Below are 19,127 nucleotides of genomic sequence, written 5' to 3'. Positions count from 1 at the left end.
AGCAACTGATATTGAAAAATATATTAGCAACCAAAATCATGATTTCATTAGCAGCTAAGAAATATAACTAGAGATACACCAAATACATACATACATGATCCAAGAAAAGAATGGTGAAACTAAGAATTTCTACATAACTTACCACCAACGAGATTTCCTTCACAAGAATATTATACATTTCTATGGATAGAAGATTATAAAAATCCTGGGATAATGCAAATGTTAAATCTAAGATGAGAAAATAGATACAAGTTAACTCAAAGGGAATATCGTGGCCAAACACAAAGAATATTTTAATCAACTGATCAAACATAACCCTCACAATTAGAACAAAGTATAATATAGTATATTATTTTTACGAAGAAAAATCAAAAGAAATCAGAACTTAGTAAGGGGCCCTCTAACTCTGCTGTCTACTCACCTACTTAGAGATATAAACAATTAAATGAACAGGATAAATTTTAGATACTGTGCTACATCTTTTTATAGCCCCTGGAAAATAATCTCATTCTTGGTACAAGTTTTGAAGTTCAAAATTCCTAATTTAATTACTAACACCCTTATTTCACTACATAAATTATATAATATTCTTTTATCTTGTCGCTTTACTAGTACCCATCACATTTAACACCGTAAAAAGTAAACAAATATCCTCCAGAGACCCTTCCAAAATTATTATGTCATAAACTGATATTGACATTTAAAATTCAAATTCATGAAACAGTATCCTTATCATTACATTTGGATTCACTAAGATGTTAGATGTGATAATATGTAACAACTCATATGGAATTTATACATTGACAGTAAAGAGCGAAAAAGAATAAAACAAGCAAATAAACAAAAAATTTAAAATTTAACAATCAAAAAATAAAACTTTGTAATCACACTATAACGTCATAAAAAATATCTTGGAATGAAATCACTACCTCGTTGTCAATAATGAGAAAAATTTACTTCGTTGGACAATGTTTATTGAGGAATCCCAAAATATTTCTGGAGTTCAAGCCCTAGCTAGACCTGTTGTAACTTTTGGAGAAGAATCGAACCAAACATTAAAAAATAACCAGATAAATCATTATAGAATGTATATAAAAGAATAATTTTTGACATACCCAAAATCAGCCCACAAAGCTTGTACCAGATTTAGGAACAACGCAATATTCGACAACAGCTATGTAGTAGGAAGAACATCCATACTCAGTCCAACGGCTACCCATGTCTCTCCAACAATAGAAGAAGAAATCAGAAGAACGAAATCTTTAGAGATGATTTTGGTGATCTTACGGGTTTTGAGAGACGAGTCTAAGGTTTTTAAGGCTTTAAGAAGGAGAGACGGAGTTTTGAGAGAGCTGACTTCTAGCAACAGAGTTGTTATCTTTTTAATTTCAGAGTTTTCATTTTTGTTTATTTCATATTTTTAAGGCAAAGATAGTGACGCTCAATAACAGTATTAAGGACCAGAATTCAACTATTTTAGTGGCCGGATTTAGTCCGTTTCGCTAATTAAAAGGCAAAATAGAGAACTAGGGACCAGGAATAAATATCATCCATATATGTAGACTTTTAGGGACGAGATTTATCTCCCGTCACTATATTTTGTTCGCTAATAAGCCTTTTTCTTGTAGTGTTGGGCAGTTATGCATTTACCACCGAGCTATGGCCGGTCGGGCACCACTGATCAGTTGGATAGTCATGCATCAATATGGATAATTGTTCCAAAGAGTTTATATATATACATATAAGTATAACAAGTATGCATATATGGTAGTACTTCAGAGGTTCAGGTGATTCTTATTTCTCTTTTATTAATGTTGACTCATTATTATGTTTCAGTTCTGCCTTACGTACTCAGTACATTATTCGTACTGATGTCCTTTTTATTATGGACGCTGAATTCATGCATGCAGATATAGGTAATCAATTTGACTAGCCCTCATAGTCGACGAGGTTAGCATTCAGCGAAGGATTGGTAAGACTTCACTTCATTCGGAGTCCAGCCGAGTCTATAAGTCATCATGGCAGAGTTATGCTACAAACTTATGGGTAGGTCGGGGCCCTGTCCCATTTGATGTCAAATAAACTTAAAGGCTTTGTAGACATATAGGTTCATTATGTACAGTATGTCAGAGGCTTTGACGACCTATATATATTCTTGTGTTAAGTACGATGGTTCGCTGATATAGTGTTTGCTCACTTACAGTTGTACAGTATGAGTTGTGGTCATGTTGGCCTATGATAGTTACAAAAGGAATGAGTTCAGCCAACTCGACCTATGTATGTTCTAATTTTGGTAGAACGATCATGAGTTACAAAGTGGTTCGCTCGGGCCAGCACGGCACCAGATGCCAGCCACGCCTCCCCAGGTTTTGGGCATGACAATTATCACTTTTAGCCCGCGCCAGAAACTATTTATGTCTGGTAGTCGAAAAAGTGTATAAAATTTGTATAATTTTATATATAACATACAAAATGTATATATGTATAAATTTTATATATTTTTCGGCTATTATTTTTATCGCAGCTATGCCGTGTTATTTTTCCTACATTTTTATTATTTTCTGTTTTTCTGGTGTTCTTTCACCAGCAACTATACATCTATTGGATGCTAGTAAGGGTTTAATCTCTCCACAAATTCAATCAGTCGTACCAAAGTAAATAGAGATATTATAACGTAAAAACTTTTAACTTTCAATATATTGCTTCTTGTTAATTAGACTAGCCTCTATAATTTACAACATTGTGTAAGTACTATTATATTCATCAGCTCATGAATAAAAGAGTATCCTATATATGAATAATTATATAGTCGAGTTTCTTTGTTCTGATTTGACTTAAAAGTTTTTGACAGCACGAGTGTTTCTGTAGCTCGTGCAATAAATATATAGTTTAGCCTTTAATTAATACAAACCAGTTAAATAGAACAAAAGTAGGAAAAGAAAAGGAAGAAGAAGAAGAAAAGGAATTGTCAAAACTATCTAAAAAGATACTGATTTTCCTTGAAATGCTAAAAGGCAAGTAGGCATAATATATTGAATTGAAGTGCCAAGGCTCACACATTAATGGACGAGCCAATACTTTTGCGAAAATTGCCAATCCCAAGGAGAAATCACTCCCTTTTTTTTTCTATATATTTTTATATTTATGAAGTATTTGGTTGATCAAGCTTCATTATTGATGCTAGCTTTCCTGCCATCTCCTTCTAGAATTTTTGCTTTTTTGTTTTTTCTGTTATGTAATTTTTGAAAAAGAAGGCACACAAAGGCTAGGCCTAGTGAATAGTGATTTATAAAGTAGGCAGCGAGTTATAAGGTTTTAGGTTTAAATTCTTTTAAAGATAAAATACTAGGTTACTTTTTTTAATATATTTAAATTTTGATAAACAAAATTACTCGATTATGTACTATTAAGAAATAATAAATATGTAATAATTAATGGAGAAACGCATAAGTTGACCTAAACATCAATCTTACTTAAAAGAAATTGGAAAAGCTACGAGAGGAGCCTCATCTACATCTACTGCACAAATAATGCCAATATAAATGTTATCACCTACGTCCCTCCTGCCTGGCATGTATATCTTCCCATGCTTAGTTGCTTGCTTTCCTCACTAAGCGACACTGTTATTTCAATATCATGTCCATGTATATATCTCTAAACTACAATATCTTTTGACTCATTTTTAATAGCATAGTGTCAACCTATATTTTCATTGTTCGGAAACTAATTAACAATGGACGTGACAAATTATTTGTTGGATTTAATTACATTTTATGATCGTGCTACTTGAAAAGAATGAGCGGTTGTTAGGTGATTTGAAATTTTTCCTCTCTATAAATTCATAATCAAGGGAACAAGCTGATAGAACGTTATTATTGTTTCATAAAAATGATTAATCATGAATTATTAGAGTGGGCGAACGTGTACTTTCGCTTTCTACTTTTCTTTTTATTTTTGAGAGGGTATGATGTATACTATCACGGTCCAAAGCTAAAATATCCTGCTCAGGACAGCAATTATCCATGATTAGATTTCAAATTCTAATTACCCAAAGAAAGCAAGTATTGGCCATGCGGAAAAATTACTCTAGGCGTTAGATTAGAATTTAAAAAACGATGTAGTTCCGCTTCGATTCTATTTTGTTGTTTGGTTAAGGTAGAGTTTCTCTAATTCTTACACAATTACACTGACGTAAAAACACAAGTGAGATTAGTATTCAGTATGCAGCCAATAGCCATATAATGTCACCTAAATTACAAGACCTACATAGTTTTTTGTATATGTTGATGCACGTTAATCAAAATAGATAACGCGTAATTAATCATAAACGGAGAATTTATAGATACGTTTTTGTAGCGGAAGCACTATGATTGATTGAACTGTGATTAGAATCACTAATCGGTAATGGTTCTCACGGTATATCGGACGAACCCTTATATCATAGTTTAAACCATAATTTGAGAAAAGAGAGGTGAAAATGATGAGGGTTATCTCTCGTATATTTTAGTTGTGCACTATAAATATACTTACGAAGAAATTAGCAGTAATTAATTTGAAATTAATATATTGTTCCTACTGGCCTTTTAGAGCAATTTTATTGGTGGATTCAAATTCCAACAATATAAATTACTCCCTCCGGTCCAAAATAAGTGATTTTTTGGTTGTTTTCACACATATTAAGAAATTCACCTTTTAACATTAATTAGCAATGAAATTGACCATATTAACATTTACTATCTCTTCACATAAACACTCCTAACACATACTCCAACATTAATTACTCCAAGGATAATGTAGGAAAAAAATAATTAATTCATTCTTAAAATTTGAAAAAAATTATTTATTTTAGACCACAAGAAAAAAAAAACCAAAAAATCACTTATTTTGGACCGGAGGGAGTAACAATTACTCTTATATGCATAGATGAAGAATGAAATAATTAAATCTAATTGAGGCATCACATTGAAGCGTCTGAAAAAGGAGTGGCAGTTAAGACAGAAATTAAGGCAGAGCTGAATGTCCGGCCGCCGAAAACCTTATCTGTTACACATAATTTGACCACCGATGACGATGATTGCCACATAATAATGAGTAGCCGCGGCGTACAAGTGTTGCGCAGAAGGCCTTCCACCTGGTACAAAAAAGCGGAGGACTTGCGTTTCTCTGGGTACTTGCAATTTTGTTGAACAGTTGCAGGCGTCATTAAGGAATACAGTTTGGATTTACATGGAGTGTTCTACTTCTTTGGGTTTATCCACATTGGTTACATTATAAAATTAGTACAAAAACTCTCCCTTTGCATAGTCACATAGGACGTTGGGAAGTTACAATTAAGCATTCCTATGCAGCTACGTACGCTCATTAACTCAAGATATAGAAAGATGTGTTGTTCCCTCTTCTTTTCTTGTGAGAATTTTTTTTTTTAAAAAAAAAGCAAAATACAGATAGACACTGAAGCTTTGCTTAACTGTCAGTTTGACACTTAAACTTATCTAGTGGCCAGATAAACATCTTTTCTTGGCAAAAGTGTCTCGTGAGCCCCTCAAGATGATAAACCTCACGCGTGAAATACAAACACCACTAACGTGTTGCAGTAACGAATCAACGCATCACAGATGATAAAAAAGAAAAAACTGAAAAATTAAACCCAAAGAAAAAACTAAAACAAAAAAATTACCACCTCAAGGGATACATGAGACTCACTTCTACCAAGAATAGGTGTCTATCTCGTCATTAGGTAAGTTTGAGTATAATATGTATTTATGTATTTTGCCAAGAAAAATATACTCTAATTTCTTGACGACTGAATAGAACAAACGGGCTACAACCATATTTTCATATAAAAAACAGAACTATTTTTTTTAAACTCATAACATAACTCTTTAAAAAACTGTAGCTCTAGCTTTCATAATTGGTGAGATAAACGATATTTTTACGTAGTTGGTGTTTACATCCCGACAAATCAAATCAATAATAATTTCACAAATTAAAGTGAATATAAATACTAACTTAATTATGATTATATATAAAAAAATAATATAAAATATTTATTTATTTAGTATAAATGTCAAATTAAATTGAATACTCCATATTTCTTCCTTTGAGAGATGAAGCGAAGCGAGCTGGTAGAGCGATAAGATGTGGCTACGTATTTTACGTAAATGTCATCTACTTGGCACCGTGCATGACATGCAAGTGACATCTTTGGCACTTTCCACTCCGTTTGGCCTCTTCTTTTTGAATTTGAACAAATGGGGAACTCTTTTGCAAGTGCGAAGTGTCCACTTTTTTCTAAGCCATTCTCACCCTTCCTTATACGTCATAAATTAAGCATGCCTTCACTTGATAATTAATTCTCTATGCATGAAGAATGAAATTAAACCTATGTATTAATATATACTAATTGATACCATTTAATTAATTTTTTCATGTCCAGTCAAACAATCCAACTAGTTCTGGATCTACTCCCAAGATAGAAAACCAACGACAAAAGGGAAAGGAGAAAATGGCATGGTGCAAAAGGCAACAATTTAAAAAGAAAAACAGAAGTAGTTACAATTATAATGAATGAGGTCATACAAGAAAGAAAAGGACAATCACAGTTGCAAAACCATGGCTCGAAACCGCCATTGCCTCGATATCTACACCTTTTGGGCAAAGCTTCAGTTTTATCTTCATGAAAATAAATTAAATAAATAGATAAGACCTAAAATTAATTGGCCAAATGATGTGGAAAATTAATTATATTTTCTTTTTCTTATCCTTTGGCATCAGTTTTAAGAACCATCATCTATCTTCACTACTATAAATTGAGGTCCTTGCCTCAGTCATTGCATCAACAATTCATTATAGCATTTGTATAGAAACAAACTTGTATACACAAAACAAAAAAATTGAGTTCTAGCCATGGCTGCATCTTTCTCAGTTCCATCAATGGTAAGATTTCATCATCCTTTTTGTTTTCCATTCAAGATTTGTTTATAAATGAAGCACATGAACAATGACAATTTATATAGTTGATTTCCACTTAAAATTCATATAGTTGATTTCCACTTATTTGTGAGTAAGCATAATAATTGTTGTAAGATATTTGTCTGTGTTCGAAAATAGTACATTGGTAGCTGGAAAAAAAAAAAAAAGAGGCTATATACAAACTCTCTCAATAGCGTGACGCCGCCTTGAGAAAACTGTTCAAGTTTGACCCAAAATGAACAAAGACCGACCCAATACGGATTCGGCCGAGTCTAGTAATTTTGTCCAAATTATATTTCTCATAGGAAATTTATTGAAAATATACAAATTCTTAATTTAGACCCCAGTAACCTTAAAGAACTAGAATTATGAGAAATTTATTGAAAATATACAAATTCTTAATTTAGACCCCAGTAACCTTAAAGAACTAGAATAGTGAACCTAGTAAATTCATATTTTGGTTCTGTGAAAATGAATAATATCAGATCAAGATAAGAGTATCTTTAGGTTCTTTGAGCCTAACAATATCTTTATTTGCTTCTTTACGTAGTATTTTTAATTTGTGGAATTTATGCATGAACAGATAATGGAAGAGGAAAGGAGATTTGAATCAGAGGTAGCAGAGGTGCAAGCATGGTGGAACTCAGAGAGGTTCCAGCTAACAAAGAGGCCATATTCAGCTAGGGATGTGGTGGCACTAAGAGGTACTATGAGACAAAGCTATGCATCCAATGAGTTAGCGAAGAAATTGTGGAGAACACTCAAAACTCACCAAGCCAACGGCACTGCCTCCAGAACTTTTGGTGCACTTGACCCTGTTCAAGTCACTATGATGGCCAAACATTTGGACTCTATCTATGTTTCTGGTTGGCAGTGTTCTTCCACTCACACCACATCCAATGAACCAGGTCCTGATCTTGCTGATTACCCTTATGACACTGTTCCAAACAAAGTGGAACATCTGTTCATGGCTCAACAGTATCATGATAGGAAACAAAGGGAAGCAAGAATGAGCATGAGCAGAGAAGAAAGGGCTAGAACTCCTTTCATTGATTATTTGAAGCCCATTATTGCTGATGGTGATACTGGATTTGGTGGTGCTACTGCTACTGTCAAGCTTTGTAAGCTTTTCGTCGAGCGCGGTGCTGCTGGGGTCCACATTGAGGACCAGTCATCTGTGACCAAGAAATGTGGTCATATGGCGGGTAAAGTTCTTGTTGCTATTAGTGAACATATTAACAGGTTGGTGGCTGCAAGATTGCAGTTTGATGTTATGGGAACGGAGACGGTTCTTGTCGCTCGTACTGATGCTGTAGCAGCAACCCTGATCCAAACCAATGTGGATACAAGGGATCACCAGTTTATCTTGGGTGTATCGAACCCGAATCTCAAAGGGAAAAGTTTGGCTACTCTTATGTCCGAAGCTATGGCAGCGGGCAAAACCGGGCCTGAACTTCAAGCCCTTGAGGATAAATGGCTGGCAATGGCTGAACTCAAGACATTTTCTCAATGTGTGGTTGATGCAATCAAGAAAATGAACGTTACGGAGTTCGAAAAACAGAGGAGATTGAACGAGTGGATGGCTCATTCAAGTTTTGAAAACTGCCTTTCACATGAGCAAGCTCGTGAAATTACTGAAAGACTTGGACTTCCAAATCTTTTCTGGGATTGGGATTTGCCTAGAACCAGAGAAGGGTTCTACAGGTTTCAGGGTTCAGTAGAGGCTGCAGTTGTACGTGGTTGGGCTTTTGCAAACCATGCTGATATAATATGGATGGAAACCTCGAGTCCTGATATGGTTGAATGCACAAAATTTGCCGAGGGAGTTAAGTCAATGAGGCCTCAAATTATGTTGGCTTATAATCTATCTCCATCTTTCAATTGGGATGCATCAGGAATGAATGATGCACAAATGATGGATTTCATTCCAAGAATAGCCAAGTTGGGTTACTGTTGGCAGTTCATTACTTTGGCTGGTTTCCATGCTGATGCCCTTATTGTTGACACGTTTGCTAAGGATTTCGCAAGGAGGGGAATGCTGGCCTATGTGGAGAAAATACAGAGAGAGGAGAGAGCCCATGGAGTTGACACATTGGCTCATCAAAAATGGTCTGGTGCTAATTACTATGATAGAGTTCTGAGGACTGTCCAAGGAGGTATCACCTCTACTGCTGCTATGGGCAAAGGTAACAAACATCTTACCCTATCCCTAAAGTTTTGTACTTTTTTTTATGCTTTATCTTGTATAGGAAATACGAGTTCAAACTTCTATATGCTGCCAGTTTAAAATAATTATTACACTATTAAGTCACTTTAAGATAATTACAGTGAAAAATAAGGCATGCTAGCTACTACGACAAGTTGAAATGCATCGGTAGTATAAAAATCCTTCACATTGTTAGTGTATGTATAAAACCCAAGAAGAATTATTAGTAATTATTAGTAACAATGTAAAATATTATCAAGTCACTTTAAGATAATTACAGTGAAAAATAAGGCAGTTAAATGCATTGATAGAATAAAAATTAAAAATTATTTACATCGTTAGTGTATATAAGTTAAATTCAAGAAGAATTATTAGTAACAGAGTATGTGAAATCTGGTAATTTGCAGGAGTGACTGAGGAGCAATTTGAGGAGAAGTGGACAAGGGAAGGAACAACAAATTTGGGTGATGGAAGTATGGTGATTGCAAAGGCAAGGATGTAAGAGAAAAAAAGTGAGTTCTTTTCAAGATGTGGGGAGCTTTGGAACAATCTCATTTTTCAAGTTGTGGACTCTACAATAATTATGTTTTCAGCTTTTAATAATTTTTCAGGAATTTGAATCATTTCGGGCATTATTTTGGCCCTCAAAATTGCCTAGTAGTTTACCATTTGTATCTCTGTCTCTATTTGGACTAAAAATTGTGCCCGATTTCCTGTTGCTGCTTAATGAATTTGTTGATCCTTTGACTACGCTCCAAAATTTAGCTCCAAGAAAGATTCTAATGATTTGTGAGATAATAACTCAAGGATGTGAAGCAAAGACCTTACCTCATTGAGGATTAATAGACTCTGATTTAAATATTTGCAAACTGATGATCCCTTGCCTGAAGTTAGCTGAGAAACATTAATTGTGTTCAATATGAAATTTGTTAGTCAACCAAATAGGAAATATTTTTTTAATCCAAGAATGCAAAGAATCATCTGTTAAATCTTATTATCTCATATGCAATAATGACAACTTATTTAAAAGACAGCCCAGTGCACGAAGCATCTCTTCGTATTTATATAGTATTCGGGAAAGGGCCACAATCCAACGGGAGTGTGATGTAGGCAGTCTACCCTAATGCAAACATCAGTGACTGATTCCACGACTCAAACCCACAAAGACAATTTGACTGGCAACTTATTAGATACATAAAAAATACAACTTGAAAAGAAAGAGGATGATACACACAGAACAAAAGAAGATGAAAAAGAGAAAGCGGTATAGTAATGAGATCAGTAAGAAATGAATTCAGAGAAAGTAATGTTGATTATGTGTTACTGATTATTTCTTCCAAGGTTTGAGAACCGAGAGCACGACAACGGCAGCAATAATCAGAAGAAGAATTATGGCTATTATCGTGCATTTTCTTGATTTCTTCTGTAAGCTCTTTGCAGTTTGAAGTGCATCTGTACCCATGTTAACGTGGTCCACTGCATATCTCACCTGGAAATCCAGAGGAACAAATTTAACCAACAAAAAGTTAAGCACTTGACTTGAGCAATTCCAAAATATTTACTCCTATCAATTAAAACAGTAAATTTTGGGACAAATTGCAGCAATAGCCATTTTTAAGTCTGCTATTTAAAATATAGCCATAATTTATAATGTATTTAAAGATTAGCCAATTCACCCAAACTTCATGGAATTCAGGACATAAGATTCGAATTTCATGACACAATTTTTGAACTTTAGGACATTAAATTCTAGGACGCTCTGTCCTGAAGTTTGAGCGAAATTGGTTAATAGTTAAATATATTGTAAACTATGGATACATTTTGAATAACATGCTTAAAAGTGGCTACCTGGTGTAAAGTTCCACTAAATCTTCAAAGCTCAACGTCCTCTTATCCATCATTCCTCAAAATTTGCTCCCTAATGCTGATACCTGCTAAAATATAAATTACATCCTGTACGTCCTTGTATGATATTCTACTTTAAGGCATCTTAAAATATGTAAGATGTTCTAATAATATTTTTAAGTAGCTATAATTGAAAATATTGAAAGTAGGTCCATTGCCTCCTGAAGATGTAAAGAATCGTAGTCAAACGAAACTACCTGAAAATCTAAGATTTCTTCTGCTTAAATCCCTCTCTCATTGTCTTTTATCGAGAACATTTCGCAAAATAACAAAAATGCAAAATCTTGTTCAGTATACAAAATTGTTATTTTAAGGCCAATTAAGAAATTACATCTAAAATCCGTATTTTGATATAATAATAGATGCTTTGCAAAATAACAGTGTCTAAGTGTGAATAGAAAGCCTTAAGTACTCAATCGAGTATACCCCTCCAGAGATTCACAAAACTTTGACAGGCTAGCTGAAAATTTGAATTCTGAATTCGATTATATATATATATATATTTATTTGCTGGTCAGAATCATCAACTATATGTTTATTAAGAATGGATTATCTCAAGAAGCTTGGTGGCCATTAAAACAATAATGATATCAAGCTAGTTTAAAAAAATATTACAATAAATTGTCTTTAATTTTTACCTTAAAACAGCAATAAATAAGCAACTCCATTTAACTTCTCTAATTTGAGGAACTATGCAAATAGCTAGAAAAGGAAAAAAATAGACGAACAAGATGGGGTTAGCCATCCGTTAAAAGATTAGTCCATTTTACGCTATCAATAACTCTACCACAGGGCAGAATTCATCTCAGATTCTGCTATAAGCTATTTTTTACGACTTAAAAAGATGTATAGTTTTCCACAAATCCATGGACAATTTGCAGACAATTTACACCAAGAGCTAGTTAACATAGTGGCCAAAAAAAGAATATAATCAACAAGGAAACTATAGACAGGCTGACACGACTCGTGTGAAAATGTTTACGTTTAACTTTCTATCCCCCAATAAGCCAAAGGCAAACACACAAACAGTTGCAAGCATAGCTCGAACACAAACAATCAAGCGCCCTTGTTACTCTTCCAAGGTTGTTTGACAACGATGGGGACAACTATTAAAGCTGCTATAATTAAGATAATTATAACGGCAATGCACATGCACTTTCGAGAGCCCCTTTGTAGTTTCTTTGCAGTCTGAAGAGCAGTTGTCCCTGACTGGACATGATCAACTGCATTTGTCACCTGAACAAAATTTCCATTGAGAAATCCGATACAGTGGTGTGGAGACCCTTTCGTTTATAAGGTAGAAATATGTGAGAAATTATGGGAGGGATTAAAAAGCAAACCTGGGATTCAATATTATCTAACAAGTCTCCTTGAGCTTCAACCAGAACCGCCATGTCTAGATAAATCTGATGCAGATCGAGAAGCTTTCTCTCAATTTCCTTCACTGCATCATGTCTTTCATGAATTTCTTCTACGGTGCTTAGGACCTGCAATTGGGCTTATTATCAGCTGAAATAGGAGGGGGAAATAAAAAGGATAGACAAATGATATTTAAGGAAACACGCAATTTGTTATAAAACTGAACGCTCTAAGTATATAAAATATATTCCTCATCATTCCCTCGCTCTTTTTTTAAGGCCCTTTCAATTCTCTTTCTAGTATGGTTCCTCCATAAGAACGTTGAACGCCCAGCTTCGCAGAGCAGCTTTCTCCCCAGCCCAAAGCATAGTGTGTAATCTGGATCCTTTCATCAAGCACCATTTCTTTTAGATAGAAAAGTGTATTCATTTTCGTCTTTGGTAAACTTACCAAGGGCCATAGTCATAGTGATTCCCCTACTCAACTACTTCGACCATTTCCTAGCACCTCATTTTTTTTCTCCGGGGGGTCCGAAGAACAAACTTGCTGAATAGTAAGGTATTTACTATAAGAGAATGAAGTAGTAAGAGGTACCTGTCCACGCCCTGTTCCTTGAATAGCATTTTGGAAGATTTGTTCGCTGTTTCCGGTTTCTATCAGGTTGTTGATTGTCTAACATGACCATTATAATAAAAATTAGTAAAAGCAATTGTATTTATCAGAATTATAATTCGTACGACTTCGAACTCACCTCCTCATCCGGTCTAGTTCCAGTGACTGTTTAGTTGTGAGATAAGAAAAGAATAAAACCACTTATTAGATCAACCAACGTATCGAAATTTATACATTGATAAGCAGATGTGTCTAAAGTTATATTTCTTTTGGAATAAATGTGGGATCCAAACCTGTGATCACCCTTCGCTCTACAACCTCACGATATTCGTTGTCTATCCTCTGCCTTAACGTCTGGAAGAACATAAATCACAACGAATTTAAATCGAAGAGAAAGTCAGCACAAGCCAAATAACAAGGGTTTGCCTATACCTGAAATTCTATCATTACGTCTCTGAACTTCTTTGTCAAGGCACTGCAGATTAACAATAAAAAAAGAAAAACACGATTATGTTTGCTCAAGCACAAGAGATGGAAAACAACATCAAGCAATATGAAAAATTCTGTTCATTAAATGTACTTGGTCATATTTGTCCTTGATCTGTCAACACTTGTACCCTTTCCACATCCAGACTTTTGTCGATTAGCCAAGTTCTAAAGAAAAGTGAACCATTAGAGTGCTTTTAAATGATGAATATTGAGCTCAAAAACTGCTTGGGTGATCCAAATATAAAAGAACCGAGAATTTACCTCGTTATTTATTGCTTCTATTTTTGCTTTGACATTTCTTGCAATCTTCCCAACTTCATCTATATCTTTCTCCATCCGCTTCCTTATAGCTGGAAAAAAGTAAAAACCGCTTTTAACAGCTCGTGGTTAGCAGGCTACAGATTAAACTGCTATGATTGAGAAACATATATTTAACCACACAAGTATTCCAATAGTAAATATGTTTACAAAGTCGGTCAGCACTTGGCTAAAAATCAACTTGCCTTTAGTTTCATATTAAAGGAACAAAGGCCGATTTTCTCTTCAGTGATAGATAAACTTATGTATGTTAATATTTCACAAGTGTATTATAGTAAATGGATTAAGAAAATGCTTGCCTTCTGTTGACTGACCAACTTGACTATCTTACAGTTATATTTTTATGATACAGTAACCACTCAAAGGTAAAAGAGATCAGAATAATAAAAGTTGAATAGTTAATCTGTTAGCTATACAAAACAATATGAAAATACTTATCCGACCTTTCATTGCTGATGCTTTAGTAACAGATTTTGATTCCTCATTAGCATCCTGAAAGATAATTTCAGTTAGTAAATAATTTCCTACTAGAGAAAGGGTAAAGAAATTTTAATAAGATGGAAAAGATCGGAACACATGCCCTTAATCGCTTAATGCATTTAGCTTCAAAATGTAAAGAGAGTTAACGAGGTTTTAGTGAACCCAAGGATACCCACAAACCCAGACCCCATTTTATGGGACCCACAAAGAGAGTTAGTGAACCCATTTTATGGGTTTGTCGTTATTGTTGTTGTTGTTGTTGTTGTTGTTGTTGTTGTTGTTATTGTTGTTGGTGTAAGGATACCCACAAACATCCTCAAGCTAGAAATGAATCCAAAAAATATTGAACTCTCCCCATTACAGAGTACTGATATATGTTCAATTAAACACATTCACTAATCAAACAAACTCCTTGAACGAAATGTCATTCAATGCAAATTAAAAAGAAACAAGTCTATCAATCCACTCATGAGCTCACAGACCGACTTTCTGTAGTAGTAGCATATCTGGAAAGTCCCAATCCATGAAATAGAAGTTACTTTATCAACTTCTCAAAAGGAACTTGCTTTAGCAATTGGGCACTATAACGGTTGGTAACTGAATATTTCAAAATTACCTCGACTCAAAATAACCAACTTTATCCACTTCCCTCCTCCCACCATAACTGATACATTCCAGATCCACTAGGCACTACCCAGGTGTCATGTTTTTGTATAGATGTTTTTGCTTATTCAGTCTCTTAGTATAAACCTTATGAACACACATCACACTCCTTTATTCTTACTTCAGTTTTGGTAGAAGAAATATATATGACTACAAGCCTATTTAGAGACGTTTTGAATTAGCTGATTGTAAATAGCTAATAAGCTTGAAGTGCTGAAAAATATTTTTTAAGTGTTGAAACTAATTTTTTAAATAAGCATTTACCCGTTTGGATAGACGTGCTGAAACTGATAATAATCAGTTGATATGTTTGGTAGAAAAGTGTTGATAAGTTGTTCAATTATTAAAATGACTAAAATACCCTTAAAACTTTACAAAGTTTTATAAATTAAAAAGTTTTTTTATAAAGAAAAGGATGAACAACAAATATAGAATGAAGAAAAAGTTAAAAAATTTATTTCGAAAAATAGATTTTGTGAATTAAAAAAATATTATTAAGGATAAACTAGTAAAAGTCTCGGTCAAACTAAAAGTGCTTATAAGCTGAAAAGACATAAGTTAGGAATGACTAACTTATGACTTACGACTGATTTTAACTTATAAGCACTTTGGGTGTTTACCAAATGCGTAGATAAGCCAAAATGTGTTTATAAGCCAGTTTGACCAGCTTATAAGCTTAGCCAAACACACTCTTATCTTCTCCACCGTCTAAACACTGGTCTGAGAGCACATTCTTACGGAGCCAACAATTTATCCTGACTTCTTGCTTTTAGCAGCCAATTGAAACCAAGGGTCATTCCAATTCCTAATAGCCTCTTAATTTTCTATAACAAACTATTTTCTCAGACTGGCAATAAAGAATTGAAGATTATATTTTGTCATCAAAAGAGCAATTTAAAGTCTCTTTTCCCCCAACTAGTTTCCCATACTTGAACCCATATTCACACTGTTATCCTGCGCCATCCTTTAAATGTCATCCCCTACAATCAAATAGAATCATAAAGTTAAAACAAGCACCCTAGCTGTCTGAATTTCTCAAGTAATAGCTCCGATCTCCTGCGGAATGACACCGAGCATACATCTGCCAACACTCTTCTTAAGTAACAAACTTCTACAGTATATAGCGGAGTGATATTTTGATCATTTATAGATCAGAAGAAAAACAAAATACTGCTTAACTATGACTACTTTGTCGTAACCACTACAACTACACTCTTAGATTCCTTATGAAATATTGCCTAGTTAGCTCTTAGGTTTATGTCAACCGACTATCTTCTCAGACTACAAACCAAGATTATTTTTTGGGTCCAAAAGAAGTGTCTGAGCTAGCTTGTACGCACCTCGATTATTTTAGCAAGTACTTGCTACCTCCTACCAGTAGAGGCACTGTAACTCTACCTACCAAGGCTGGGGAAAAATCACCTAGTGGGTTTTGTCTAAGTTGGAATTCGAGTGTCCAATAGTTTTAACCCATTTCATTGATCCCTAAGTCACATCTTTGGGTGCAAAATGCCTCCTTTTACTTTTCTACTTTCTCCTACATATGGAGAAAAACCTAAACCCAAGTTCACATCACATATTTCTGTTCCGTCCCTTAATCCGTCATCCTTCTTAGCATACAATCAGTAATAATCACAAAGTAAGCAGCAGCATAGTACTTAAGTTCTCCAATAAAAGTGATGATCAGTGCTTGAAATGCATAATGAAACCAATTATACAGCTACCAATAGTTATTCTTAAGTAACAGACTTCCACAGTACATCAGGGACATGTTATTTTCATCGTACATTTATCTCCAAGCCTTGAATTCATTTTTCAAGTCCCAGATTTGGTAAACCTCAAAGATTCAGTGAGTATTTGTCAGCCAAATCACCTGAACATCTTCCGAGTTCATGATCTTGCAGATTGTGAAAGCGAATGTGGTCCCTTGAGAATGTCATTTTCAAGAGCCCATCAACTGAATTGCAAGATAGTACCCTCAACCCCACCCCCAAACAACCAAAAGAAGCAAAGCTGAAAAGATTTTGAACCAATGTTACTACCTACCTTAAACAGTACTCTGGAAAAATACTGTAAAAGAATTGTACCCTTACGACTCTAGAAAGCTCTTCAATTCACTCAATTTTCCAGAAATAGTTTTACCGAAAATTTAAAGCATGTAAAAGCAAGCCTCAATGAAGCCAAGATTTAATTGTCTTATAAGTGGAACAACATATATATGTAGCACAGCAGTTTCTCAAAAGAAGATAATAGATCCAAACGGCTTCTGAAAAGCAATTAAAACTAAAAAAAAGACACAGAATATGTATGAGAATACCTTAAGGCTCTTATTTGATAAGGAAAATAATAATTATAACAGATAAAATACCTTAAGGCTCTTCAGCAAACCAGATAGTTTATCAACCTGTTTCTCAATTTCTTGTATCTACAAGGGAAAGTAACATATGTGAGAAGCAACGTGAAGGGAGACTAAACATGCGAACTTTTGGTTCTTATAGTTTATCTTTTTATGAGAATCGCACTACTTTGATCATCTTAAAATAACTCAGGGGTCAGTGAAGTAATACCTGCTTATTGAAGGTGTCCATTCCTGAATCTGACTGACTCCTCGTAAACCGATTGCCCATCTCGATGTCAGATTCTTTGGAAGCATTATCTTTGGCACTAACGAAGCTTGAATCCTGAAACAGTAACAGAAATTACATAACAATAAATCTCAATATCACATAATTCCCCTTACTTGAAGCCAAACAACAATCAATGTACAAACGTTTATAACAAGTGCTTGAAGTACAAGATAATGTGAATATGTGATATAGATAAAGATCAAAACAAATTTATCAAGAGAACAAACAAAAACTCTAATTTATCAATATATCTGCAGTTAGGCTTTGAATTGCAAATAAAGGTACAATAGCTAGCAGGAAAGACAAGGAAAAGCATAACAAAAGAAATAAGAATATGGAGGAGTAACCTTAATTCTAGTTCAAACTCTACCATAAAAAAACTGATTTTTAATTCTGATAATCGTGGTGTCCGAGCCACGTGCACCTCGACTAATTCCATAGGATAACTACTACCTCCCACCAACACAGGTATCGGTAATTCTGTTAGCCAAGGATTTGAACCGAGACCTCATGGTTCTCAACCCACCACACCCTGGGTACTGATATTTACTAGTTGAATAACCAAGTATTCAATTGATACATATGATATAACAAACCAACTTACATAGAAATCCAATCTTTACAAATATCACCAGACTAGTATAAGCAAACTTAAGAGATGAACTTCAATTCACAACGAAATTAAACGAAAGCACAAACTGTGATCATAAAAACTGAAATCTTGGAGGCTAAACACTAGAAGTAACAAAAAAGTTTATTTTTTCATTTCATAGTAATCAAAACAGCAAAAGTATACAAGGAGTCTAAGAAAATAAACTAACCGCTAGCAGGTCATTCATGTTTTCAAAATTGGTAAGAAAGGAAGAGTTGAGAGAAATTGTTTATGGCCGTCTAAGAAAAACACAAGGAGGTGTTTGTTGATGTTGATCGGGAAAGGAAAAAGCAAGAAAGCTAAACAACAGTGAGTGTCAATATTTTATAGGTGTTTTCTTTTTGTGGGGTTTTCCAAGAGTATATTCTTCGTCTTGTTTGGGGCCGGGCGACCGGCGCAACAATGGGAAGACGAGAAGGACGAGGAAAAACCGAAAAAACAAGACTCTATTAGTAGTGTTAGCGCTCCCTATTTTTCCAAAGTTGGCTTCTTTCGTCCAAATTTGGCTCTTCTATTACTTACTCCCCTATTAAATGTGTTGTTGTAAACTTGTAATGAAAGGCGTTACGTCCAACAAAATAAATCGACCCATTCCAAAAATAGCCAAAAAAGAAAACAAAATCAGAATAAAATCATTAGTAGACTTTTATTCTACTACCAAATTTAGAGGGGTAAAATTTAATTATAAAAATAGGAAAAGAAAAACGGAAAAGAAAGGGAGAAAATCTATATCTTCTATATCTATATTAAAGCAAGAAAATTACCATATATAATTGCATTGTGGTTAAGCCAAGTGGCAAACTAATAAATGCAAATAGTATATGATAACATTATTCTATATTTG

At 34.3% G+C, this 19,127-nt stretch overlaps 2 protein-coding genes across 3 annotated transcripts; one reads left to right on the top strand and one right to left on the bottom strand.

Moving 5' to 3' along the window:
* The first annotated feature begins 6,797 nt into the window (after positions 1-6,797).
* LOC104237910 (isocitrate lyase) lies at positions 6,798-9,928 on the top strand. Its single transcript, XM_009792144.2, has 3 exons — positions 6,798-6,936; positions 7,556-9,158; positions 9,586-9,928. The coding sequence occupies exons 1-3, from the start codon at positions 6,907-6,909 to the stop codon at positions 9,678-9,680; spliced, it is 1,728 nt and encodes a 575-aa protein (XP_009790446.1). The 5' UTR covers positions 6,798-6,906; the 3' UTR covers positions 9,681-9,928.
* Positions 9,929-10,217: 289 nt separating this feature from the next.
* On the bottom strand, positions 10,218-18,719 carry LOC104237909 (syntaxin-132-like). 2 transcript variants are annotated; one of them, XM_009792143.2, is made up of 12 exons: positions 18,453-18,704; positions 17,572-17,685; positions 17,373-17,429; positions 14,305-14,353; positions 13,805-13,893; positions 13,635-13,708; positions 13,487-13,529; positions 13,348-13,408; positions 13,194-13,219; positions 13,037-13,114; positions 12,424-12,570; positions 10,218-10,667 (listed from the first exon to the last, which is right to left on the bottom strand). In XM_009792143.2, the coding sequence occupies exons 1-12, from the start codon at positions 18,468-18,470 to the stop codon at positions 10,506-10,508; spliced, it is 918 nt and encodes a 305-aa protein (XP_009790445.1). In that variant the 5' UTR covers positions 18,471-18,704; the 3' UTR covers positions 10,218-10,505. The 2 variants fall into 2 exon arrangements, with proteins under 2 accessions (XP_009790445.1, XP_009790444.1); XM_009792142.2 differs by lacking the exon at positions 10,218-10,667 and adding an exon at positions 11,840-12,319 and having other exon boundaries at positions 18,453-18,719.
* Between the last annotated feature and the right edge of the window lie 408 nt (positions 18,720-19,127).

The sequence above is a fragment of the Nicotiana sylvestris genome, chromosome 7, assembly GCF_000393655.2.
Source record: "Nicotiana sylvestris chromosome 7, ASM39365v2, whole genome shotgun sequence".
NCBI classification, from domain to species: domain Eukaryota; kingdom Viridiplantae; phylum Streptophyta; class Magnoliopsida; order Solanales; family Solanaceae; genus Nicotiana; species Nicotiana sylvestris.
This window is presented reverse-complemented; position numbering and strand designations above follow the sequence as displayed.

What these genes read in the sequence shown, in the direction of transcription:
- LOC104237909 (XM_009792142.2), bottom strand. An exon ending in TCAAGGACAAATATGACCAA is followed by an intron (nt 13,530 to 13,634) that starts GTACATTTAATG and finishes GTTAATCTGCAG; the next exon opens with TGCCTTGACAAAGAAGTTCA. An exon ending in TAGATAATATTGAATCCCAG is followed by an intron (nt 12,320 to 12,423) that starts GTTTGCTTTTTA and finishes AATTTTGTTCAG; the next exon opens with GTGACAAATGCAGTTGATCA.
- LOC104237910 (XM_009792144.2), top strand. Translation starts at nt 6,907, where the DNA reads ATGGCTGCATCTTTCTCAGTTCCATCAATG. An exon ending in CTTTCTCAGTTCCATCAATG is followed by an intron (nt 6,937 to 7,555) that starts GTAAGATTTCAT and finishes ATGCATGAACAG; the next exon opens with ATAATGGAAGAGGAAAGGAG. An exon ending in TACTGCTGCTATGGGCAAAG is followed by an intron (nt 9,159 to 9,585) that starts GTAACAAACATC and finishes GGTAATTTGCAG; the next exon opens with GAGTGACTGAGGAGCAATTT.